This window comes from Hyperolius riggenbachi, chromosome 8 (assembly GCF_040937935.1).
Source record: "Hyperolius riggenbachi isolate aHypRig1 chromosome 8, aHypRig1.pri, whole genome shotgun sequence".
NCBI lineage: Eukaryota > Metazoa > Chordata > Amphibia > Anura > Hyperoliidae > Hyperolius > Hyperolius riggenbachi.
In genome coordinates, this window is record NC_090653.1 from 269,943,114 (window position 1) to 269,970,111 (window position 26,998).

A 26,998-nucleotide genomic window follows, 5' to 3' on the forward strand; every position below is an offset into this window, starting at 1 on the left:
AAAAAGGCTATATAACTGAAAATAAAAATATGAGACTGTTCTTTATTACTAATGTTCTATTAATTATCTGTACTAATCAGGGTTTTTTTTTTTCGATTCGACAATTTTGATCTTTTTTTTTTTTTCTTTTTTTTTGCTTGAATGAAAAATGACTCTGGTAACCAATATGCCACACATGTATGTTTGATATTGACACAATCACAACAAAAACCATTGAATAAAAGCTATATGTAAGATGTAATAATATTTACATTTTAATTTACAAATGTGGAAAATGTGTAAATAAAAATCTGGGAAAGGATAGATTTTACAGGACGTAAACATTGACTAAAAATGTATAAAAGAATACTAACGTATAAGCAATTTTAATCATTGTTACATTCAGTAAAGTTCTTAACTACAGTATAATAATGCACTTATGCTGCATCAAATGCTGTGTTTTCCTGATGTGTCCAGGCACAACCACACAAAGGTTTACTGGAAATGCATTTACATAGGTATCTGTGTTGATCTCTCCAAGGACATGTGCTTGAATGACTCCACAGCAGTCTCTGTAGCAAACAAGAAGTACAGGCGCTATAGTCACACAGATGAATAGATAGACTGATGAGCTGCTATAGGTAGCCAATCCATGGTGGTTAAACAGTAAAAGCAGTCAAATCCTCAGCACTACGTCAAGTATAAGGATTTCCCACACTCTGGTCAGATGTTTCCTGCAGCCACCAGTGTTACTTCTGATCAGAGTGTGGGAAATCCTTCTACTTGATGCAGCGCTGTGAATTCGATCACTTCCACGCCTCTACAGATTTCTCTCTTCAATCCGATCCATAGGTATTTTTGCAGTTGGTCATTTTATCATTTCTACTTTTCCTTTTAGGGACCTCGCAGCCAGAAACTGCCTCGTTGGGGAAAACCACTTGGTCAAAGTAGCTGATTTTGGCCTCAGCCGCTTGATGACTGGCGACACCTACACTGCTCACGCCGGAGCTAAATTCCCTATTAAGTGGACTGCACCCGAAAGCCTGGCTTATAACAAATTTTCCATTAAGTCAGATGTTTGGGGTAAGTTAATCATTCCCATTTTTTTGGGTTGTTAGCGTGGTTATTATAGTACTCCTGTAGTGGATCACCTGACTGCAAAGTGGTGCCAAGACTGTTCTTTGGACATGCAATATTGGTAATCATGTTCTGCTGAAGTCATGACATGGCGCAGCATTTGACTGGACTTGGTAGTTCGGAAACCCAATCATGCCTTCTTCCACCACTCACTGAGAGGTAGTAAGGCTGCAGATTAATTGTGAAGTCCAATAGTTGGCCTTACAAGCTAAGGCGATCCAGAGATACTGCTCCTGACTGTGAAGCATGAGGTCACGAGTTTGACTCCCGGGTCAGAAAAAAAGGCTGCTCAGTATACAGCCCTGTTGACAATATATTTCATTTTTATTTAGTAGATTATATATTTTTTTTTGTGGCTACACTTCCCTTTCTAATTCGGTGCACCATTCCAGGGATATTGCTGATAAACTGTGTCAAAAGGTGATGCGCAGAAAAGTTATCTTTATAATTATCTAAGTGTTTTTAAATACTGCAAAGGTGCCTTACACACATCAGTATTTCTGTTAGATTCCCTGCAAATACAATCACTCTGATCAATTGATTTGATGGGAAGCGATGCCCTGAAAATGTCTGATTGTTCGAATTTTAACCGAACAATCAGGACAGAAAATTTAGGTTGATCGGAGCTGTTCTGGAGCATCCACAGTTAGAGAGAACATAGCGTTGCTTTGCATAGTGCAACTCTGCAGTTTGATTGACATTCAATACATACCCTGAGGATATCTGTTGAAAACCGGTATGCTGCGTGTGGTAGGAATCAAATCCTTTCTGATAGGAATCAATTGTTTTTAGAACTGGGTAGAAAGCTATATGGGTATGGCCAGCTTGAAAGCTAATGCAGACACACAGATCCCTATGCAATTTCATGGCCAGTCAATCCTTCCCATTGATGTCCAAGGATGTGCATACAGTCTTCGATTCCCCCATTCATTTCCAAGTTCCTTTGGGTCCATTAATCCTGCACACAACCTACAGTGTGAAGTGTACTCTCAATTAGGCCCGTTTCACATTGGACAAAAAAAGGTCAGTTTTGCAGACCATAACAGAACAGACCCTAACGAAGGTGAACGGATCCTATGTTAGTCAGTAGTATTCGTTCACATTGCTCTGTTCAAACGGATCCGTACAGACAAACTGACTGCAAGATTGGGTCTGCAGCAATTTTTTCGGATTGACGGATGCGTTGCATTAACCATACGCTAGAATGGATGGTCATGGATGGAAAAATGAGCCTTCTATAAAAGATTTTACAGGGATCAGTTTTCCATCTGTGCCAGTGTGAACTGGGCCTAAGTGTTTACCAGCATGTCTGATCGCTCAATACCTGAGCAGAGACACATTTTTCTTTTTTTTTATTATTCTGCAGAAGAAAAGTTGAAGAATTCTTCTTTTTCCAAAATTGAATTAAAGTGAACCTCCGGACTAAAAATCTGCTCAGCAGAACTGAAAAGGCTTGGTGTTTCTTTAACAGTTTCACAGCATCAGAACTTTGTTTTTCTTACCAAAGCATCATTTTTAGCTGCAGTTTTAGCTAAGCTCCACCCATCAAAGAAAAAAAGCCTGGGCTTTTTTTCCCTGATGCTGTGCAGAGCATGATGGGATTTCCTATGTTGTTCATGTCGCCTAGCAACTGGGAGAGGTGATCATGACACAGGACAGTTGGAACCAGTGGCGTAGCTAGAGATCATGGGGCCCCATAGCAAAACTTCAATGGGGCCCTCAGATGTAGGCACTCATATGCAATGCCACCTGCCCCTGCCCTATGTATGTGTTAACTGGGCAATTTACATTCTCATGCAATCAACAATGCATGTAGTCCATGGTCACAGAGACAAGTAAGAGGGTGAAGAAACACAAGAAAGTTAATGGCGAATACATTAAGTACTGCCTGGGCCCCCTATGCTCCAGGGCCCCATAGCGGATACTATGGCAGCTATGGCTATTGCTACGCCCCTGGTTGGAACTGTGTCTCATGCTCCCTGTCACCTCCTTTCAACCAAAAAGATGGCTGCCCTCATGAAAACAAACATTTGCCTGTTCTTTTAAAACAGGGTGGGTAAGAGATTATATTACCTATCTATTTTAATTAATGTAACTTAATGACAGTATGTTTGTTCAGGCTGGAGTTCCTCTTTAAGTGAATTATGGGTGAGAGAGTGCAAGGTTTACTTTACCAAAACAAAAAAAGTCATCATTCCTGTCAGTTTTACTATTGTAGTCCAGATATGAGACTTGCATGTGCCTGATTTAGTTCCGTGCTATTCGGTGTATAATAGTCCTCTTCTCTGCTTCACCACAGCCTTTGGTGTTTTACTGTGGGAAATTGCAACCTATGGGATGTCCCCCTACCCTGGCATTGATCTGTCACAAGTGTACGAGCTACTCGAGAAGGACTACCGCATGGAGCGCCCGGAAGGCTGCCCTGAGAAAGTCTATGAACTCATGAGAGCGTGTACGTATTGCTGCATGTTGCTAAAGTGAAGTATTGTGCTTTTTGTTGACTCGTAATGTTTTCCACACGCATAACCTTTTCCCATTTACAGCTGCAATACTTCTGCAAAGCTGCTCCCAGTTTCTGGAACACCCTTCCTCATCTTTTGAGGCTTACTTCCATGAAAGTGGAATTTCTCTGCAAATTCTAAGCTCTAGCCTCTAGAGCAGGGGTAGTCAAATTCAATCACATAAGGGGCCAACATCTACAACATAGTATAAGTTGCAAGCCAAATTGTTTATTAAGATTTAACATTTCTTGAACAGCCTCAAATTAAGTGGCATAGCTATAATGACCGTAGGAGGGCCTGTGAAAATGCTCCTCCCCCCCCCCCCCCCTTTCTGCAGAATAGCACAGTGGAGCAATTTCATTATTGCCTGGTCCAGTGCTGCTTCAGGTCTCCTCTGTACTTCCCAGCAGCCGCACGCACTATGGTATATACTTCTGGCATCCAAATGCATGTCATGTGATCTGGAGGTATGTATAGAGCGTGCAGCTGTTGGGATAAACAGAAAAGATGTGAGGTAGTGCTGGAGCAGGTAATATTACACTGTTGTGCTACTTTGCTATGTAGGGAGATTGTGTGTGTGTGTGTGTGTATGGTGGGGGGAGGGGGGTTTGGATACCAGAAGGGGTGACCCATGCTAATCTCGCTGGGGTGTTTTTGTTGTGCACTGCCTCAAGCTCACGTTTCAACCAGAAAAACTGTCAAGGGTGTGCTCCTCTGGATGTGAGGACAGCGTACTGTCGTACTTTTATTGCTTATAAGCATTCGAAGCTCTTGAGGGCCGGGTAAAATGGAAAGTAGAGCCACATTTAGCCCGCAGGCCTTGAGTTGACATCTGTGCTCTATCGGGGAGAAATCGATGCCTCCCCAGAAATGTTCCCTCTGGTCCCTGCCACTTCCCCAGTTCTCTAGCAGATTATTATTATTTAGTGTTTATATAGCACCGGCATCTTCTGCAGCACTGTACAGAGTATATAGTATTGTCACTATACTGTCCCTCAGAGGAGCTCACAATCTAATCCTACCACAGTCATATGTCCATTGTAGTTTAGGGCCAATTTTTTACTGATCTGTATATTTTTGGGATGTGGGAGAAAAGCCACACAAAACACTGGGAGAACATACAAATTCCTTGCAGATACTGCCCAGACTGTGGTTCGATCCGTGGGGACCCTGCGCTGCAAGGCAAGAGTTGTTTCCTTACGTCGCTGCGCTACCCAGGGCTGTGGAGTCGGTACAAAAATCTTCCGACTCCTCAGTTTCTGAAACTCCGACTCCGGCTACCCAAAATTGCTCAGACTCCGACTCCTCGACTCCGACTCCTTAGTCTAATACTTAACAGGGCTGTGGATTTTGTACAAAAATCACCCGACTCCAACTCCTGACTCTGACTCCTCAGTTTATGAAATCAACGACTCCGACTCTGGGTGCCCAAAATTGCCCCGACTCTCCGACTCCAACTCCGACTCCAACTCCACAGCCCTGGCGCTACCAGACCCATTATACCCTCAGCACCACTGTCCGAGTACTGAAGATCACTGGAGCTCCAAATGGATGCTGGCTGTCAGTCCCACCACTCCTAGTATATGGCTCTACAGGACATGGCTACTACCCAGCAGAGCAGTGTGTGAAATAAGCAGGATTGGATGGGTATTGCTGGGTGGAGACTCTCACTGATAGTATCGTAGCAATAGGGGATGCAGAGGTAGCAACCGCATCAGGGGCCCTGGACCAGAGGGGCTCAGTAGGGACCATCCTTCAACCCCTTTATTAGTTCTTTATTGGTGCTAAGCTGGTAATGATCAGCTCTGTATGTGTCTTGATTAGTTGTAACTATTAATAGGTTGTTCTCCTCCACAGCCTACACCTCTCTGACATTGTGGTTGTCCATAGCAGGTTTTTATTGCTCTATATGAATTGGTATGTATAGAGCGCTTGAGGGGGCCCAATGTAAAACTCTCTCTGGGGCCCAGAGCTCCTAAGCAAGTGCTCAGTGAACAAAAAACAACACTGGGCAAGAGAAAAGGAAGCTTTCTGGAGGAGGTAAGTATTAACCTTTCTTCTACAGGTTAAAGAGAAACTCCGACAAAGAATTGAACTTTATCCCAATCAGTAGCTGATACCCCCTTTTACATGAGAAATCTATTCCTTTTCACAAACGGACCATCAGGGGGCGCTGTATGACTAGTTGTAGAGGAAGGGTTGTGGCATTGGCTCAGTTTTAAAAAGCAAGGTTGACTAAAATTAGAAAGAAGGGTAAAGGTACCCATACACTGGCTCGAATTCCCACCGATATACAGCAGATTCGATCACTTGTGATCGAATCTGCTTTGAAATAGATAACACAAATGCTGACCAATCGCCATCCGACATCGGTCGATTCAGACGATCGGTCCGAACGTAAACTTTTGCTCGATTGCCGGCAGGTCGGGAGCGCATCACTAGTGGTGTTCGATTCATCGATGACCGACGCAGCATAGTGGCAGCAATATCACCTGTCCGGCCGGCACGAGTCTCCGGGATCCGTTCAGTCACACTTCTTCTGGCTGGCCGCCTTCTCCATGTCCTCTTCACTTCCTGTTGCGTCCTGTGATAAGCCGAAGTTCAAACAGCACAGCGCCCTCTACTGTTTAAACTTCCGCTTGCCACAGGACGACAAGAAGTGAAGAGGACATGGAGGACGCCGTAAGAAGTGAGATTGCACGGATCCTGGGGACAGGTGATGTTATTGCTGCTGGCCGGGGGAGCAGGAATGGCCTGGGGCGGTGAGGCCCGGGCGACGGTGGCGACTCCGCAGGTTTTGAATCGATTTCATGCTGAAATAAATTCAAATCTGTGTGCAGTGTATGGGCAGCCAATAGATTCCTCTGTGATCAGATTAGATCAGAGAGGGCTGTTGGTCGATCTGGTGGCTATCGACCAGGCTTCACAGTGGTCATTTGCATAAAACACGCATTATAATGTGTGAACTGCAATGGAGACTGGACATAGACTTTAATACAAAGCCTATGCAGCGAGTTAGAATAACAGGATATGTTACAACGCAGTACTGTGAAGAGGCCCATAGAACTGTATGGGCAGTGACTTGACATGCATAATTATTCTGCAACGCAACTGAGCACTGTGAACTATCCCTACTTGTAGCCTTACAGCTACTATTGGAATTAAGGTCTGCATTGTTGACCTATCAGCCCCGCATGAGTTTTCTCATTTGAGGCATCTTGTGCCAGGGGGGAAGGGGGGGGGGCATCTAAACTCGGCTGCTTAGTGCAGCCATACAGTTATAGTTACCTGTCCAGACGACTTAACCAGCTTGTCCTCCACCCACGGCAGCATCGCTGATCTTCCTACATGTCTTCTGGGTCCCGATCACATGATATGACGTGATCAGGATCCAGGAGATGGTGTCTGCTTTACACCCCCACTCAGTGGTGAAAGAGACTCTTCCATCACCAAGGGGCGCTGTAACATTTACACCATCCCCTGGATCCCGATCACATGTCATATCATGTGATAGAAGGTGGTCAGAACCCAGAAGACATGTCGGGATTACATTCCAGCTCTCCAGACATATAACTATAACAGCTCCCTGCTGCCCACATAACCTGCCAGGCTGGGGAAGGCACACTTCCCCAGCAACAGGAAAAATGCGGCCTTCCAACCAAATAAAGTTTTACTTTATGCGGATGCTATAAGGATAATAAAAGGTAAAATAAAGGGTTGGTAACAGTGGAAGGAATTGAGGTTTTGCAGCACATTGTATAGAACTACAAGGAATTGCAACAACTATGGCAACAGCAGACCTTGAGGACTGAATTTAAACACCCCTCAACTAATATCTACTTGTAGCCTATGCCACTGGCCTTGCTAGAAGAGGTCAGATGTACATACAAGCTTAGAAGCTTTCTAATGCTAAGAAATATTTTGTTTATTTCAGGTTGGCAGTGGAACCCTCTCGACCGGCCATCCTTTGCTGAAATTCACCAGGACTTTGAAACTATGTTCCAGGAGTCCAGTATATCAGATGGTAAGAGATTGAGATGTCGTTGTTCTTGGGGGGAGGGGAGAGGGAGGAAGGTCCCTAAGAATTGTAAGGTCTCTTTCAGTGCACTTTTCAGGCAGTTCAGCCTCTCGGCCACAAGCTGTAATTACATGCAGCTGAATGGCAGCTTTTGTAACCACACGCATGTCAGCGTTTGATATGTGGTGGTGTGTTACTTAAAGGGGACCTAAACCCATAACTTCCTCTCTGCTGTAAAAGATAAGCATAATAACCTTTACAGAAAAACATTTGTTTGTTACAGCCCACAGAACTCCTGCTCACATTCTGCAGTGTAGTTACTTCCTGGTTTGATGGGAGCACAGAAATGGTTAACCTCCTGTGTTTACATATAACCTGTCTGAACAGCACAGATCAGACAGAGATGACAGCTCAAATTACAGTGGCTCATTACTAGCAGATAAGGGAGAATTATCTCTAAATACAAACAGGGTGGGTTAATCTGTGATTCCTTTCTCTCGAGTTTATGTCCTCCTTAACAGCAAATAAAGTGGCATGATGCGTCTGAGCATAGTCATGTGACTCCATAGAGGGGCTGCCTCTCCACCACCTGCGTGCTAGCAAGCTCCTGGACAATATGAGAGCAGCATAAAGGCAGGAAATTCACAGTTTTCAGCCTCCCACGTGAAAGAGGCCTCACTCCTCTTGTTTAACATGATCATGATTTGATTGTGTGCGATAGTGCTGCTTGGCGGTATGAAAACCCAGGGGACCACTTTGTACAACAGATGGAGAGTTGGCATTTGGTGGCAGCAGTATACGGGCCACAGCTGGAACATTTTTATGAACTATTTGTTTTTTATTTTTTGTTTTGTTTCAGAGGTGGAAAAAGAGCTGGGGAAGAAAGGTCTCAGGGTTATCGTCAGCAATCTCCTACAAGCCCCTGAGCTTCCAACCAAGACGAGGACAACTCGAAGAGTGGCTGAGAGCAAGGATGATATCATAGATACCTCACATGGCCGGGGAGCAGGGGATCCAGGTCTCTGCACTATCAGGATTCTTGTGTTCTACTATCATCACATTTGTTTTAGACAAGACTTTTTTTTTCTATTGTATGAATCCCACCAAAAATGTTCCCAAGCTTATTTATAGTGGTGAACTTCATTTTGACCATCAAGTTAAAGGGCATCCGAGATGAAAAAAAATTATGAGATAAACAATTGTATCTATCCTCCTTCTCCTTAAAATGGCCTTTTTAGCTATTTATTTTATATTTAACCAGTTCGCATTCAGTCGTTTTTCGCTTCATGCATCCGAACAATGTTCACCTCCCATTCATTAGCCTATAACTTTATTACTACTTATCACAATGAACTGATCTATATCTTGTTTTTTCCGCCACCAATTAGGCTTTCTTTGGGGGGTACATTTTACTAAGAGCCACTTTACTGTAAATGCATTTTAAAAGGAAGAATAAGAAGAAAACGGAAACAAATCATTATTTCTCACTTTTCGGCAATTATAGTTTTAAAATAATACATGCCTCCATAATTAAAACCCACGTATTGTATATGCCCATTTGTCCCGTTTATTACACCATTTAAATTATGTCCCTATCACAATGTATGGCGACAATATTTTATTTGGAAATAAAAGTGCATTTTTTCCGTTTTGCATTCATCACTATTTACAAGCTTATAATAAAAAAAAAAAAGAAATATTTCATCTTTACATAGATATTTAAAAAGTTTAGACCCTTAGGTAAATATTTGTGTTTTTTTTTTTTTTTTAATTGTAATGTTTTTTTTTTTTTTTAATTAAACATTTTATGTGGGTATTTTTGGGAGGGTGGGATTGAAATTGTATTTTTTTTTGTAAATATATGTGTATTTTTATTTTTATTTAACATTTAGATGTAGTTTACTTTTTGGCCACAAGATGGCAGCCAGGAGTTGTTTACAGTGACGTCACTCTAAGCGTACCACGTACGCTTAGAGCGACATAGGAAGCAGAAAAAGCGTAGCTTCCGAGAGAAGCTGTCGCTTTTTCTGCGGGGGAGAGGAATCAGTGATCGGGCACCGTTGCCCGATTCACTGATTCACTGGCTAACAAACCGCCGGCCGGGAGCGCGCGTGCACGCGCGCGATCGGCCGCGTGGACGCGCAGGAGCGCACATGGCTTCCTGGACGTGAGTTTCACGTCCAGGAATGTCAAATAGTTAAAGAGAACCAGAGTCCACAGAAAAAAGATGTTAAACATACCTGGGGCTTCCTCCAGCCCCGTCAGCCTGGATCACTCCCACACCGCCTTTCTCCGCTGCCTCTGTCCACTGGTACCGGGTCCCGTCATTTTGGCCAGTCGACGCAAGCGCAGTGCGCTCCCTCCGTACTCTGCAGGCGCATGCGTACAGAGCTGGAGGGGGCCCCTGTGCATGCGGAAGACTGGTCGCGTCCGGCGGAAGTGACGAGACCCGGTATCGGCGATAGAGGCAGCGGAGGATGGCGGCGTGGGAGTGATCCTGGCTTAAGGGGGTGGAGGAAGCCCCAGGTATGTATAACATCTTTTTTAATTTTTTAGAGATCGTTCGTCTCTGGTTCCCGTTAAATCTAATTTTTAAGTATTTACTGTTTCATGGCTTCTTCTCAATGACACATTCCTTGAAGTATGCTAGAGCTAAAATCTACGAACTATTGCCCCCTTTTACACCCCCCCCCCCCCCCCCCTTATCTCTTTTCTGCTCTTGGAAGCTATTTTCTGCCAAGAAAATGTTTTAAGGCTGTAATCCCTATCAGTGAGGGTTACAGTATAGTCCGACCCGGTCAGAAACTGTCACTTGCATACCTTTATTTGTTACTCTTTTCAGGCAGAGAAAGTAAAAAAGGAACATAGCCTAGTTATTTGTGTGCTTGGCACTGTACATACACGTCTGTCTCATCATGTCACCTCGGTTGTCCTTTAATAAGACACACAAAGGCAAGAAAACCTGAAGTGCTAAAAAACGTATAATCAAGTGTATGTGTAGTATGGGTAATGAATAGAACGTTAGTAGCAAAGAAAAGAGTCTCATACTTTCATTTTTATAGCTTTTTTAATAACATTGCATCAGACTGTCACATTTGCAGCAGTGCAGTTTCTAGGTTAAAATGCACCCAGGGCGAGGGTGTAAAAATTGCGCCCCCCCGAGCAAGGTATGGGTGCCCGCAGTATAGGTTAGCCAGGTCTAGTTGCACTTAGTATAGGTCCCCCCAGTATAGGTAGCCAAGAATAGGTACCCCAGTATAGGTAGCCAGGCATAGGTGAGCCAGTATAGTTGCCACCGCTATAGGTTAGCCAGGTAGGTGCCTCCAGTATAGGTAGCCAGTATAGTTGCCCCCAGTATAGGTTAGATAGGCAGGCGCCCCCGGTATAAGTTAGATAGGTAGGTGCCCCAGTACAGGGTAGCTAGGTGGGTGCCTATAATATAGGTAGCCAGAATAGTTGCCCCCAGCATAGGTTAGATAGGTAGGTGCCCCCAGTATAGGTTATTTAGGTAGGTGCCTGCAATATAGGTAGCCAGTATAGTTGCCACCTGTATAGGCTAGCTAGGTAGGTGCCCCCAACACAGGTTAGATAAGTGCCCCCAGTATAGGTTAGATAGGTTGCTGCCCCCCAGTGTATGTTAGATTAGGTAGGTACCCCCCAGTATAGGTTAGATAGGTAGCTGCCCCCCAGTGTAGGTTAGATAGGTAGCTGCCCCCCTATAATGGAGGGGGGAGCCGGAGCCGAGGGGAGGGCAGCCCGACCTCTCCCTTCCTCTCCTCTCCCGGGCCCCCCTCCGTGCTCCCCCCTCAGATGCAGAGTAATGCGCAGGGAGCGCTGTATACAGCATACCTCCCTGCGTTCCAAGCGCTGCTCTCTCGCCGCCGGTCTCTTCCTCTCTGCCTATACGATGATACACACGCTGCTTCCTGTTTAGCCGGAAGCAGCATGTGTATCATCGTATAGGCGGCAGAGAGGAAGAGACCGGCGGCGAGAGAGCAGCGATTGGAACGCAGGGAGATATGCTGTATACAGCGCTCCCTGCGCATTACTCTGCATCTGAGGGGGGAGCACAGAGGGCAGCCCGGGAGAGGAGAGGAAGGGAGAGGTCGGGCTGCCCTCCCCGCAGCTCCGGCTCCCCCCTCCATTATAGCGCCCCCCTCCCAACAGCGCCCCCGGCGGCGGCACGCCCCGCACGGCCCAAGAAACGGGCCTGATTTGCCGTTTAAAAAGCATTCTGTCTTTTAAGCTATAAAACAAAGCAGAAATAATGACGCTTTGAACTTTCCTGCAGTAAAACCGTATCTTAAAGAGACTCCGTAACAAAAATTGCATCCTGTTTTTTATCATCCTACAAGTTCCAAAAGCTATTCTAATGTGTTCTGGCTTACTGCAGCACTTTGTACTATCACAGTCTCTGTAATAAATCAATGTATTTCCCTTGTCAGACTTGTCAGCCTGTGTCTGGAAGGCTGCCAAGTTCTTCAGTGTTGTGGTTCTGCTATGAACTCACCCCTCAGGGGGGAAAGAAACACACAAATGATCTCTTGAGATTCAAAAGGAATGCTGTATACAGCCTGCTTGTGTATGGATGTATTTTCTATGTGTGGACATACTGTACATCAACCTACTTCCTGTTTTGGTGGCCATTTTGTTTGTTTATAAACAAACTTTTTAAAACTGTTTTTAACCACTTTTAATGCGGCAGGGAGCGGCAAAATTGTGACAGAGGGGGATAGGAGATGTCCCCTAACGCACTGTTATGTTTACTTTTGTGCGATTTTAACAATACAGATTCTCTTTAAGCTGTCTCTCGCTGTTTCCTGGCTGTTTACATGCTTCAGAAAACAGGACTGTATTTGACCCAATTGCATCGAATAGCTCAGAGAAGCTCTTATCACAGCTGATAACAGGCAGATTTAGCAGAGAAGAATGAAACAGAGAGCAGAGTAGGTGTTTACTATCATGTTCCAATTGATATATATGGTCAAATACATGAGGGTGCTTTGTCTCTGGTTCCCTTTACATATCAGGTATGTAAGTGGCTGACTCAGTCCTGGCTCAGACAGTGTGACTCTCACTGATCAGAAATTCCAACTATAAAACACTTTCCTAGCAGAAAATGGCTTCTGAGAGGAGTAAAGAGATAAAAAGGGTCAATAGTTCATACGTATTAGCTCTGGCATACTTCAATGAATGTGTCATTGAGCAATAAAAACAATAAAACAGTAAAAACGAAAAAAGTAGATTTAAACATAAAATAAAACTGTGGAACAACTTAAAAAGTCATTTTTAGGAGAACAAAGATAGATACAATCGTTTATTTCATTAGTTTGTTTTCGCCTCGGGTGTCCTTTATGCATCACATGGTAACAGTATTGATCGGCTCATTGGCTGCAGCATGACAGGACAAACAAAAAACCTACATGCTGTAAAGCACATTGGGGGCATGAAATACGCATTCTGTCTACCATTTTTTTTCTAGACAGAGTTTATATTCACTTATCATCCTGGCTGCTAATAGAAATTGCCTTGTCTTTTGGGTTTAGATGACCTTTAACAGATACAAAGCTGGGGTAGAAGAGATATAAAATATAGCATGTTCTCTCCATCCGTAAAGATGATGCAGAACCTTTATGTGGGTTTTATTTTTGCCAACCAGATACTCTCAAACATGAGGACCGTTGTTATTGGCCAATTTAAGGTTAAATGTATGCAGCTGAACTAGATGAGAGGAATATTAAAGGGGCACTGAAGCGAAAAAAAAAATATATGATATAATGAATTGGTTGTGTACTATGAATAATTACTAGAAGATTAGCAGCAAAGAAAATATTCTCATATTTTTATTTTCAGGTATATAGTGTGTTTTCTAACATTGTATCATTCTATAATATGTGCAGATTACACAACACTCAGCATTCAAAATGATTCTTTCAGAGCAGTCTGTGAACTAATGACCTCTCCTCTGCCAGAGGAAAAGAAATTAGTTCACTTAGGGCCCATTCACACTTACAATCGCAGAACGCCGGCGATTACCGCCGGCGTTCTGCGGGAGTGATTTTCCCGCGATTAGCGCGGAAAAATCACTGGACACTGCGGCGGTTTTGGAGCGATCGCGATTAGCGTGCTATGCACGCTAATCACGATCGCAAATCGCGGAACGCTCGTCGCCGGCAAACCGCTGCATGCAACGCGGTTGCGGTTATCGCTAACCGCAACCGCGGCAGTGAGAACACGGCCACTAGCTACAATGTGTAGCGGTTCTTGCAGAACCGCTAGCGGTTTGCCGCGAGCGGGAATCGTGCGATTCCCGCTCAGGTGTGAATGGGCCCTAACAGTTGAGATAATAAAAGTCAGAAAACAGCCCTCTCCACAACTTTGAAAGTCGTAGAGCTTATGGCTTTTTTGCATAGAGATAACGACTAGAGTTTCTTAAATCTTCCTGTACTGGAAAGAATTAGACTGATGTATCTGATCTTAAAGAGACACTGAAGCAAAAAAAAAATTATGATATTATGATTTGTATGTGTAGTACAGCTAAGAAATAAAACATTAAGATCAGATACATCAGTCTAATTGTTTCCAGTACAGGAAGAGCTTAGAAACTCCAGTTGTTATCTCTATACAAACAAGCCATTAAGCTCTCCGACTAAGTTAGTGGTGGAGAGGGCTGTTATCTGACTTTTATTATCTCAACTGTAAGTGAACTGTTTACTTTTTCTCTGATAGAGGAGAGGTCATTACTTCACAGACTGCTCTGAAAGACTCATTTTGAATGCTGAGTGTTGTGTAATCTGCACATATTATAGAATGATGCAATGTTAGAAAAAACACTATATACCTGAAAATAAAAGTATGAGAATATTTTCTTTGCTGCTAATCTTCTAGTAATAATTCATAGTACACAACCAATTCATTATATCATATATTTTTTTTCGCTTCAGTGTCTCTTTAATGTTTTATTTCTTAGCTGTACTACACATACAAATCATAATATCATAGTTTTTTTTTTTCGCTTCAGTGTCTCTTTAAGTCTTACCACTCTGTGGACTAATTTATCAAGACTGATTCCAAGAAAACTGGCCCTCAAGTCTTTTGTTTGGTTGCCTGGTTGTTACCTGGTTGTCTTTAGTACTAATCATATTTAGACTTTTACTGGAATCCTGTATTATTTTCAATGAATGGTTAAAAATACACGAGTCTCTCTGGCCTCCACTCCTGATCTCTCATGTTTGTGGAGTCCTTAAAGGAAACCAGAGCTGTAAATATAAGAAAAAACGATACTTACCTGCCGCTGCTTCCTCCTGCAGCATAAACACGTGAGTCCCTCGCTGTCCTCCCGCGGTCTGCCGTTCAGCCACAGTTATTGGCTCAGTTGCGTCAGTCTGGGCTTCTGCGCAGACTGATACCGACATTCTATTACCGGGGTTGATCGCGGCTGAACGGCAGGTCACGGGAGGATGTCGAGCTCTGGTACACTATAAAACATACTTGACCTGATGCAAAGCTGCCTAAGGTAAGCAAAGAGGTAGGGTTATGCTGGAACTACTCTGTGTGTTGTCCATTCCTCTTTGTCCAGCTCCCCTCCCCTTCCTTAAAGAGACTCTGTAACAAAAATTTTAGCAGTATTTCTCATATTCTACAAGTTCCTAAGGCTCTTCCATTGTGCTCTGGCTTACTGCAGCACTTTCTACTTGCACGGTCTTTGTAATAAATCAACTTATCTTTCCCCTGTCGGACTTGTCGGCTGTGTCTGGAAGGCTGCCAACTCTTCAGTAATGTGAACAAGTTAACTCCTTCCAAGCCCCTCCAGTGCTCCTGTGATTATTCCTCACAGACAATGTCCCTGCTCTCACTGTCAGCTTGTCTATCTGTGAGGCTGATAAACACAGACTGATAAACTGAACAAAGAATAGCTGGCTGATGAGGAAGCTGCCTGTCAGGCTGACACCAGTGCAAACCTGAGACTACAGGCTCTAAAGACACAGCTTGTCATGCTTCATTGACACAGAGCTCTTTCAAAACTTGCACTCTGGAGTCTGAATGCAATGTGTAACTCACTGAATTCTGTGTACTCACTGTGTATTAACTGAGTTCACTGCTCTGCTGATGTACTTCCTGTTTTGGTGGCCATATTTTGTGTTTACAAAACAGTTTATAAAACAGTTTTTTTACCCTCTTTATTAACCTCCTTGGCGGTAATCCCGAGCTGAGCTCGGGGTATGCCGCCGGAGGTCGCCGCTCAGGCCCTGCTGGGCCGATTCTGATTCTGAAAAAAGCAGCACACGCAGCTGGCACTTTGCCAGCCGCGTGTGCTGCCCGATCGCCGCCGCGTGCAGCGGCGAAAGAGGGTCCCCCCAGCCGCCCGAGCCCAGCGCAGCCGGAACAAACAGTTCCGGCCGGCGCTAGGGGCTGGATCGGGCAGCTCTGACGTCAGGACGTCGACTGACGTCCATGACGTCACTCCGCTCGTCGCCATGGCGACGAGGAAAGCGAAACAAGATAGGCCGCTCATTGCGGCCTATCTTGTTACTTTCGATTGCCGGAGGCGATCGAAAGTACGCTTCAGGAGCGCTCTCTAGTGGGCTTTCATGCAGCCAACTTTCAGTTGGCTGCATGAAATATTTTTTTTTAATTTAAAAAAAAACCTCCCGCAGCCTCCCTGGCAAAATAAATAAACCGCCAGGGAGGTTAAGCTGAGAGCAGCAAAAATATTACAGAGGGGGCTAAGAGATGACACCAAACAGGCAGGGATGTTTGTTTATACTTCATTTTGTAAATACAGTCAATTGAATAAGTCAATTTATCAGACAGAAAGGCAGGCTTTTTTCTCTTCCCTCTCCCGGCCTATTCACTCCCTTTAAAAAGAAGGAATGGGAGGGAATATCGCTGCAAGCCTGCCTCTTCCTGTTTGAAAATGTAACTGTAGCAGGATGTCAGATTTTTCCAAGAGTGATTACAGAAACCAGGGGTAACGAAAAGAGGAACAGACAACACACAGAAGTATGTGGATCCTATATGAACATAACTCCATGCTTACCTTAGCTAGCTTTGCCTCAGGTCAGGTATCCTTTAAATGTCAGTAATTGTCTTTTGAACATTTCTCCTCACTCTTTACTCCTTACCTGCAGTTAGAAGGGCTTCTCACAGTAATGCCCAGTTCACACAGTCGTCCTGCGACGTCTCACTCATATGCTTTTCTGCCAGCATGCAGAAAAGTATCTTGCAGTGCTTCCCTACATGCATCATTTTTTTTACCCCCTGCTGGGGCACGTGCATCACTTAACGAACCTGGAAGTTACATGTAGCTTCCAGGATTGCCTCAGATGATGGTAAAAATCCGGATCCTAACGCAGCATCTGTGGTAAACGGCAGTACCGGCACTGTCTATTCATTTGAGTCCTGCAGCCATCGTTTACCATTGTGGGACACTGGTGTTAACCGGCCCCTACACTGACGTTTTATTAACCCCTCTATCGGGGAGAGAATAAGCAACTAATGGGCTGCAGTTTGAATATAGATTGTGTGAAATTTTAGTTAATAGGTTATGTCTTCTGAGGTTCTGAAAGTTGTTTTTTTTTTCTTTGTAGATCTTTTGGATACTGAGCCAGCTTCTCCTCTTCTGCCTCGTAAAGAGCGTGGTGGAGCTGCAGATATTGGACTTCCGGACGATGACCGTCTGTTTCCCAGTAAAAAAGCTACTAATCTCTTTAGCACTTTGATTAAAAGGAAGAAGAAAACTGCTCCTACACCACCCAAACGCAGCAGTTCCTTCCGAGAGATGGAGCAAAGGTGCTTGGAGGGAGATCATAGAGATGCCAGCTTGGGGGGCGACCTTGATGCCTTAAAATTTCCAAGTAATGGGGCTGCAATGACCAATGGCTCAGTCCAGGGAACCGGTGGGTTTCTGTCCCCACAATGGAAAAAATCTGGTGCAGTTGTAGGTCGGCAGCCACCATCGGAAGAGGATAATAATAGCAATATAGGCAAACGTTTCCAAAGATCCTCTTCTGCATCCTGTATGCCTCATGGATCCAAAGACATGGAGTGGAAGTCAGTCACTCTCCCTAGGGAATTATCATCAGCCAGGTGTTTCTTGGACCTGTCTAGTTCTGGAGTCGGCCAAAAAACAGAAAAGCCAGCCCTTCCTCGAAAGCGAGGCAATGAAATCAAACCGGACTTTTCTTGTGCCGGTGGTACTGTCACACCACCTCCTCGTCTGCCCAAAAAAGTTGAGGAGCCTTCCGATGAAGTATTCAAAGACACTGAACCTAGTCCAGAATCCAGTCCTCCCAGCATGACACCCAAATTGCTACGTAGAAAACCAGGCGGTCCTTTTTCCTCCTCATCCTTACAAAAGGAGGAGACTGGGAATATTAAAACTGCCCCCGACACAGTTGCCTTGACCAGGCAAGCAATTGGCCCAGGCAAAACTGAAACAGAGCTCCGTCTTAGGAGATTAAAGACAGCTGAGACAACCACCAAGGACAAAATGAAACCTTTAAAAGTGAAACCAAGCCCACCTCTACCAGTTTCCAACCCAACCTCATTATCGTCTTCTACCAGCTCCTCTAACTTGGGTAAATCTACAAAGCTTTCCTCCCAAATTCCAAGCAATGATTCTAGCACAAGTGAGCCAAAGCACAAATCCATAAATCAGAGCGAGGATCACTCAAGAACAAGCTCAGCTGTGACAGACAGTGCCAAGAAGACAGCATTACTGTCCAGCACCAAGCCCCAGTCAACAGAAAAAAGGCCTGGAACTCAGACAGGGATCGGAGGAGCTGCTGAACAACCACAACAGCCAGCAGGAACTTCCTCTTCATCCACTGCTTTTATTCCTCTCCTTTCTACAAGAGTTTCATTACGCAAGACTCGCCAGCCCCCTGAGAAGCTTCTTAGTGGAACAGTCACCAAGGAGACATTACTGGAAAGCACAGAATGTCTCCGAGCTGCCATCAGCCGTAACTCTGAACAAATGGCCAGCCACAGTACTGTGCTTGAGGCTGCCAAAAATCTGCACGCGTTCTGCACCAGTTATGTGGACTCCATTCAACAAATGAGGAACAAGTTTGCTTTCAGAGAAGCAATGAGCAAGCTGGAGAACAGCCTTCGAGATCTACAGATCTGCCCTGCTGCTGCCTCCACCGGAGGAGGACCTGCAACGCCTCAGGACTTTAGCAAGCTGCTTGCCTCTGTAAAAGAGATCAGTGATGTAGTGCAGAGGTAGCATTTGAAATTCAAGGTTTTGAATTCAGAGAATATGGAGGACATCAGGGCATGATTGATTGACATTTTGCCCTACTCATTTTTGAGTTGGGGACATGCTAGGTCATCATGGTTTTATGCTGATGCCTGAAAAAAAAGTGCTATGCATCTGAACTTTGAGCTAGTGGCCTTGAAGCCCACACCATGCCATTAGGTGATAAAGGTGCACATCTTTCTTAAAACGCACTCCCCTTTACCTACCTTTACCTACTCTACTCCTAGAGACTGCAGTTCTCTCTGACACGGACCTCGGTGGTCTACAGGTTTCTTTCTTGTTAAAACCAGAAATTAGGCAGATTGCTTTGCGGTGCTGGACCCCCATTTAGGACTACAGTGCAGGCAGTATTGTAAAGCAAAAACAAAAAAAAAATGCCTTTGTCTAACACTGCTTCCTGATTGCCACTGCCTCATCCAGCAGTAAATACCTGGTAACAAAGGCAGAGCAGTTACTCTGCCCTCTTCTTTGCGCATACTAAGAAGCCATCCTTGAAGTGTGCACATAACAAAACAAAAACATTCCAGTTGAGCTGAATACACTTAGATTCTTAGCACATAAAGGCAAACGATAGCATTCCGTGTATCAAAACAGAAGAAAGTCGTTGAGCAGAAAATCCTCATCCCCCCTTTATGCAATTATCAGTATGTTTCATACTGCAAGTGTTCTAAAAACACACAATGGAAATTTGGCACAGTGTCATAACAGCGATAGCATGTCCAAGCCATTGGTGCATCGGTGTGTTTATAAATGAAGACTGTATCGTTTTTTGTGGTTTACGTTTTAAGTGCAATGCCTTTCTTCTTTATTCTTTTAAAACCAAAAAAAAAAATTAAATGACGAGGGGGTGGGTGGGTTTGTATTTATCTTACATGTTGATATAATGTGAGCAAGGATATGCCTTACTTTGTCAAATCTTAAGGCAAATCCATAGCTTGAATATTTAATGGGTGAGGGATGTGCCGGTGAAAAAAAGAGTCAAGAGCACAAACAATGGCAGGGATTGCAAGATTTTACGGGCGCTCATCAATGTGAGTTTTGGAGGAGGCCGTTTTGTGGGTCGACCCTCATTCGGAGGCCTAGATAATTGTGAAACAAAGTGCCTTACGTCTCCTCGATGTCACGAATACCAGATGACTTTGTTAGGCTCAGTCTTGGCTCCTCCCCCAAGATGTGTGCCTCCAGAACATTGGTGATGGGTCCACTTGAAGCTTTTTACGCCTCACGTTCTACATGCGCCCTGCACTTCTCAAAGCTTTTTCAGTGCTTCCAGTTTTTACCCTTTGTGAAATTTTTTTGTATTATAATGTCTCATGAAATTCCATCTTTGTATTTTTCTCCTTCTCCCCCCCCCCCCCCCCTTTTTTTCTTTTAGAGGTTTACAACAATTTTCCAGTTTTTCCTGTATAAATTTACAGTTGGCAGTTTCATTTTCCTTTACAAGGATATACAGTTTTATATATATGTATGAATTTATAAATGTAAAGTTTAAACGTGCACACACAGATGCCTTCATCGTTCCAAGAAATCTCTGGCACCGAAAAATGGTCCAAGTGCCTCTAACTCATGGTGTGTCTCGGAATTGGCCGTCGGGCTGTTGGCTGCGTTCTTAGACAGCTTTAAGTCCAAGGACAGGACATCCTTGCATATCACCTTAAAGTGCTGTAGGTTAATTCTTGCCTTTCTGTTCACCTAACTTGGAGAAATTGCCCTTTCACTTAAAAAAAAATAGTACATACATATTATACCATAAGAGAACCCGTCATCGGCGGTGACCCTAGATTAGCAACTCCCTCAAGAAAATTCTGTTTAATCCCCTGCCAAAACCAAACTACTGTTGGGAAGCTTAGTCTCATCTTTCATTTACACCAGACCCCGGGTTGGTGGGACACACCGTTTCTAAGTTAGGGGTTGTTGAAGAAGGGTTGTCCCCATGCATAGCTGCAGAGAGAATGTTGACCGGTCAAACCCTACAGGATGAACAGCAGCAACTGACTCTCACTCAGTTCGTTTTGGAGCGGATGATCCCTTTTCATTCTAGGTCTTCTTATTCCTCCTCACACTGAGTCTAGTTATTAGAGAGGAGGAGAGAGCAGCCTGTCATTTAACACCCCCCTAATTTAGGAATTGTGTGTCCCACCAACTTGGGACCTGGCCCAAATGAAAGCAAAGACTCTCCGCTTCCCAACAGTTGTTTTGGTCTTGGCAGTGGATTAAAGAGACTTTTTACAGGAGGGTGCCAAACTAGGGCTACCTCCAAAGTCTGGTTCTCTTGTGCGGTCATCGGTATAATACCAAAGTACCAAAAAATCAGTTTTTACCTAATTTACAGATCAAGCTGGTCTGGTAGCATCTAAAAGTTTAGTCAACCGTTGAAAAAGCAAATAGTCAAAGTCCAAACGAACTGAACAACCCAAATTTTCAAAGCGGTCATGTTGACTAGTGTAAATGATCATTTTTACCTTTCATAAATGAGCTTTTGGAATAAGAACTTCCTTTATGTTACTGTGCTCTCTAGGCACCTGTCCTTTCAGATGTAGGATCACCAGTGTAGGAGTGGATTCCGTTATTCAAATGGTGGATCTAAAAGTGGCCATTAATGGTACAATATTTTTTCTTACCGAGTTGTACAGAAATCACGCAGTTTGGGGAGAAAATTGATGTGAAATGTTTCTTTGGTCAATTGGAATACTGAATTTTTTTGATCAAAATGTTTGATTCTGCAATCGATTCCAAAGGGAAGAAGTCCCTAATTGACCCATTTATGGGGACAAGCGATAATTACCTTCCGATTACTTATGATCCCGCAAATCTGATCACATCTGATAAAAATATTGCACCGTTAATGGGCATCTTAACTAATGTCCACCACCCACTACAAGTCTGCATGTGCAATATGACTGTCCTTGCCTTGTATAGCTTCCAGTAAAGTTGAGCTTATAGGTTCCATCTTCTGTTTCCAGGTAGTTTAGCATCATTCCGCCTCCCCCTACCATCTCTTGTTGTGAATAGTTTGGACTAGTCCATCATGGTAGTTTTCTTTATCTTCAAAAGCACTTACTGAATTTGCCTGTTGGAGTAAACAGTTTGCCTATTCCAACTGGCAAACTTGTGTGAAAACTAGTAGGGAGAGCATCCAACATGTTTGTTTAGATCCTTTCCATGGATTGCTTTTGTCAAGAGCAAAGGAAATACTGATAATCCCCCATAAGGAGATGGACTAGTCAAAACCTGTCAGAGCTATCCTAGTTTTACTGCCTACTGTAAGAGACAGCGACATAAGGGAGTAAGTAATTTGGGTACTTGCGTATTATCTCGTCTGGAAAGTTTGGCAGCTTTTTGTTAAAGTTCTGTTTGATCCCGTAGCCAGATCTAACCATGTTTGGAAAGCTGAAAGTCCCGGCTTTCCTTTGCACTGGGTCCTGAGTCAATGCGATGCCCCATTCCCAAGTTAGGGGGGGTTTTGGGGGACGGGTGTCCCGTGCACTTTGTTGCAGAGAGCACAGTGGAATTGAGTCTCCTGCCTATGCCAGTAAGACAGAGAGAAGACGAGGGTGCATAGCTGCGCTGCTCCTTCATCTGTAATGAGAGACACAGAGCACCTGACATAAGTTTTGAAGATACAGATTTATGCTGCAAAGGAAGAAGACCTTCCAGGTGAGCTGCTTATCATGTTGGGTTCGTCCCGTACTTCTGTAATTGCACTTTCTGCAGCCAAGTTCAGGGGACACCCCTCCTTCAAAACCCCATAACTTGGGAACTGAGCATCATACCGACTCGGGACCCAGTGCAACAAACCGCCGGGACTTTCAGCTTTCCAAAAATGGTTTGATCTTCCTGGGGGAGCAAAAAAAACTTTAACAAAAAGCTGTCAAACTTTCAAGACGGGATAATACATAAGTACCGTAATTTTTTGTGCATTTTATTCTGGAATGAATGTACGTCTTATAAGTATGTGCAAATATGTTTTTTAAAATTTTTACATTTTTCACAATAGTTGTCCTTTAAATATATGGGGCAGCCTTTGACTATTTAAATCAAACAAGACATGGTAGGCTCTTGGCCGCAGAATAGTGCAAGGATTGTATTTTTCATCCTCAAAGACTTGTCTGTCATCAGTAGAAGAGCCACCGTATATGATATTTTAGTCCGCCATCAGGTACTTTGCTTGCCTTTCACCAACCGCCAGTAGACTTATCTTAAGCTTGTGTGAAAAAAGCCTCCTTCAACACAGCAGTCTATCAGCGCGATTCCTTTGAACAGACTATAGCCCACTTACAGAAATCTGCCAGTGTTAAAATAATGACTTGTTAGCGTTACAGCTGCCATCATTACTGACCTTTGTAGGGGGCCGTAGACTTTTCAGCCTGGCGAGAGTCTGAGAGGGAATTGGTTTTTAAGTACATTATTGAATTACCGAAGCTACATAACCAATTCCAAGCCATTTTATAAAGCTGTGTAGGGAAGCACCTTGCCGGACGAGGCCACTTCAGATAGACTATGACGCTGCTGAAGACTAAGCTACAGTATTAAAGTAATCCCCCATGGCTTCCATACAGCTGCTGTGAAATTCTTGCATTCATTTTGCTTTTTTTCTCCTTTCCGATATGGAATCCCTAGCGGAGGGGATCAAGAGAGGTAAACTGATTTCAGCACAAATGCTCCATAGGTACATAGTAGGACCAGCAAGTCGGGCAAAAACAGCACAGGAAATTTGGAGTGAACTGAGCACCATTTTTCTAAAACTTGCAAAAAGTAACCTCCCCTAAGGGAGGTTCGTAAATTCTGTGGGCTTTGGAGGATGAAGAAGGCATTTACTTACCTATGGGGGCTGCTCCGTAGCCCCCCACCTTTACGGATGCTTCCATTTTCTATACCGCTGTGCCTCAAACCCACATGTTCCCGAAGTGATATCCTATGTGCCAGCAGCCACAATGTGTAACGGGATACGTGATGCATGCTGGGAGATGTAGTTCCCATTGATGTGATTACATCTGGTCTGGTGATTTACCTACATCTCCCAGCATGCATCGTGGCGGCCTGGGGAGGCAGGATACTACAGTGCAAATCTTAACCTATGGCACGGGGAATAGAAGATGGAGGCTTCTATATGGACTAGAGTAAATGCCTGCTGCACCCAGCCCAAAGCCCACACATTTTACAGACCTCTCATAGGAGAGGTTGGTTTGATACGATTTTGGAAACTAGAAGCACCCAGGTACTCCTAGTGCCATAAGTAGAAGTACAAGAACACTTTAAAGAAGAATTGCGCTGCACACCATAATGACATAGGTGAATGTGAGTGGATATGCTTGTCTTACTCAGCAGACTGATGCTGGATTGCTAGGGCTTCCCATTACCCAGGCTTTCTGCAGCCTTACGGGCATATTTCCATCTCACTTCTGCTGCCGACTGGTCTTTCTAGCCCCTTAATTACAGATTTTTATGGTAGATTAGTCAGTTAGTTAAATGAATTAACAGGATGTATTATATGCAAAGTGGCAACAGAGCAAATGATGTCATGATCACTGGTTAGGTTGTGGTTATAGAGTATGATGCTCAGTAACCACAACCTAACCTTTCATTTACGGTAGTGAGAAGTTCTCCATTAACCTGCACAAGGTGCCTTACAGGACGCAAGAGAGATCATATTCCATTACCACAGTCATGGCTGTAATGGGCTGAGTAAGCTGCTGTTATCACCAGTGTAACAAAATTCACCATGTGTCCTCCTATCCACTAGGTGGCGCTTAAAAAATGCCTTGGGGCATGCCCTCTAGCAGAGGTTCTATTTAGGAATATCTGAAGAATATTCTTCAAGAATCGGTCAATTGAGATCCAAATCATTTTGACTTGCATTCATATCAATCGTATGCAGCTTGAAATTGAGCCAATCAAAATCGACAGGAAGTCCAGTTTCAAGCTGCATAAGATTTACATAGAAACTGAATGCAAGTCGAAATCATTTCCATCTCTTCGACTGTTTGTGTTCTACAAGGGAAACGCACATGAAGCAGTGTGGAGGATCTCCCTGCAGTAGCTGCAAACTTCACTCTAATAGAACATCGTACCCTTCAGCTCTGCCCAGAAGGGATACAGCTAACTGTGCCCATTAATGGTACAATTCTGCAGCTGATTAATCTTTTCTGTGCACCGCGGTAAATGATCAGAAACCATCGGTCATGCCCATTAAAGAGAATCTGTACTCTAAAATTCTTTCGATAAAAAGCATACCATTCTATTCATTATGTTCTCCTGGGCCCCTCTGTGCTGTTTCTGCCACTCCCTGCTGCAATCCTGGCTTGTAATTACCAGTTTTAGGCAGTGTTTACAAACAAAAGACATGGCTGCTAAAAGCTTATGATAGGCTCAAGTAAGCCGAGTGTGTGAGTCACACAGAGCCTGCAGGGGGCCTGGAGAGGGTGTGTATAGCTCTATCCAATCACAAGCAGCACAGCACATTCCAGCCAGACTGCCTGAGCCCGACAGAGGAGAGAAGATTAGATCATATAACAGAGATAACACAGCCACTGTGCAACTAGGAAAGGCTGCAGTAAGCCAGACCACATTAGAACAGGCATAGGAACTTATAGGATAGAAGAAATTTAGTTACAGAGTCTCTTTAACAGCTGAAATCCTGCTAGCCAATTCGATCAGATTAATGGAATCAATCTGTTTTTTGGATGGATCCAAGCAATCGGCTTGGTTAGTGAGAACTTGGCCATTGATGAGCACGACCGATCGATTACCAAATCGATTGGAAATGATTGATCAGCTGCAGAATTGTACTGTTAATGGGCCCCTTTACATGGACCTCATTGACCTTAAAGCGAACCTGAACTCAAAACTTTGTCTTTACATAATACCCTTTAAAGAAAAACATTTCCTTGTTACAATTTATAGAACAGCTATTGAGATCCTGCAGAGTGGTTATTTCCTGGGAGCACAGAAAGGGTTAACCTCCTGTGTTTACATATTACATCAGAATTTGGCAAATAACTGACAGCTCAAATTACACTGGCTTGTTACTTGCTGAGAAGGAAGAATTAGACAAGCTGTTCTCTATAAACACACACAGGGTGGAATTCTCTCTGTCTCCTATGCAAAAGTTCAGGTCCGTTTTAAAGCCTTAAAAGTTTTCACTTGGCTCTTTAAGGGCTCTGGAGTTTATCAAGCGGAATCGGTTTCCCCAATAAAATGCCTCATATTTATTTATAAAGATGGATGCTTACACAAAAAAAGTTGTTAATTTTTATATCGTTGTTTTATAAAATACCCCCGTCATGCTCAAGTGGCACTTTAGCTTGGCTGTTGAGGAATAATTAGTTGATTCTTGGATCTCACCACTGTGCAGGAACGTCAACTCGAGCAGCTTGGACCTAAAGGCATGATTGTAATTAGGCTAGACCGTTCCTACTTCCTCCCGAATAACTTGCAACCGCAGCTGGGTAGAAAGGCGTAGATTTTTAACCTCTTGACAACCAGTGGCATGGCGGCTGTATTACCAGTCATAAGGAAGCCACTTTGTATACACTTGCCATATTTGTGAGTGTGGTTCCATGAACACAGCACTGAGCCTAATATGTGAAGTGGGTGACCTGTCCTTCAGCAATAAAGGGCAACAAGGTACGGCTTATATATATATATGCATCTACGCCTCTGGGGTTGTACGCCCCTCAGCTTACACGTGTCACTAGCGTGTCTATGATGTCACTTCCTGTAAATAACTTTCTTTACCTCCTGTTTTCGGTAATGTCACCTTGGTGGCAGTTTTACAACTTTGTCAAAATACAAGCCATTTACTTACAAATGTGTCCTGTGTCATTGCTTGTTATTTACAAGTGTGTGGTGTTATGGTGTGTCTGATCATGCAACACAGTAAACCTCAAGGAGTTTGAGACTTATTATATTACTGGGGGCAAGAAATTGCTTGGAATTACAATGGTCACTGCATGTTTGCTCTTGACATCATCGCACAAACTTATCTTACAGAAGTGCCCTTTCCCCTTGAAAAATTTAACACAGGATAAAACTCCATATTATCTGAAAAAAAAATTCTCCATCGTCCAAGAAGATATTACTTTTTAGCTTACTGAACCA

At 43.8% G+C, this 26,998-nt stretch overlaps 1 protein-coding gene across 2 annotated transcripts in view; it reads left to right on the plus strand.

Moving 5' to 3' along the window:
* ABL1 (ABL proto-oncogene 1, non-receptor tyrosine kinase) overlaps positions 1-26,708 on the plus strand; it is a 388,171-nt gene extending 361,463 nt beyond the window's left edge. For both annotated transcript variants that reach the window (XM_068248847.1, XM_068248845.1), the window contains exons 7-11: positions 878-1,062; positions 3,416-3,568; positions 7,552-7,641; positions 8,495-8,653; positions 17,226-26,708. In XM_068248847.1, the coding sequence (XP_068104948.1) occupies positions 878-1,062; positions 3,416-3,568; positions 7,552-7,641; positions 8,495-8,653; positions 17,226-18,865 (2,227 nt within the window). In that variant the 3' untranslated portion in view covers positions 18,866-26,708. The remainder of the gene's footprint in view (positions 1-877; positions 1,063-3,415; positions 3,569-7,551; positions 7,642-8,494; positions 8,654-17,225) is intronic.
* Positions 26,709-26,998: the final 290 nt, after the last annotated feature.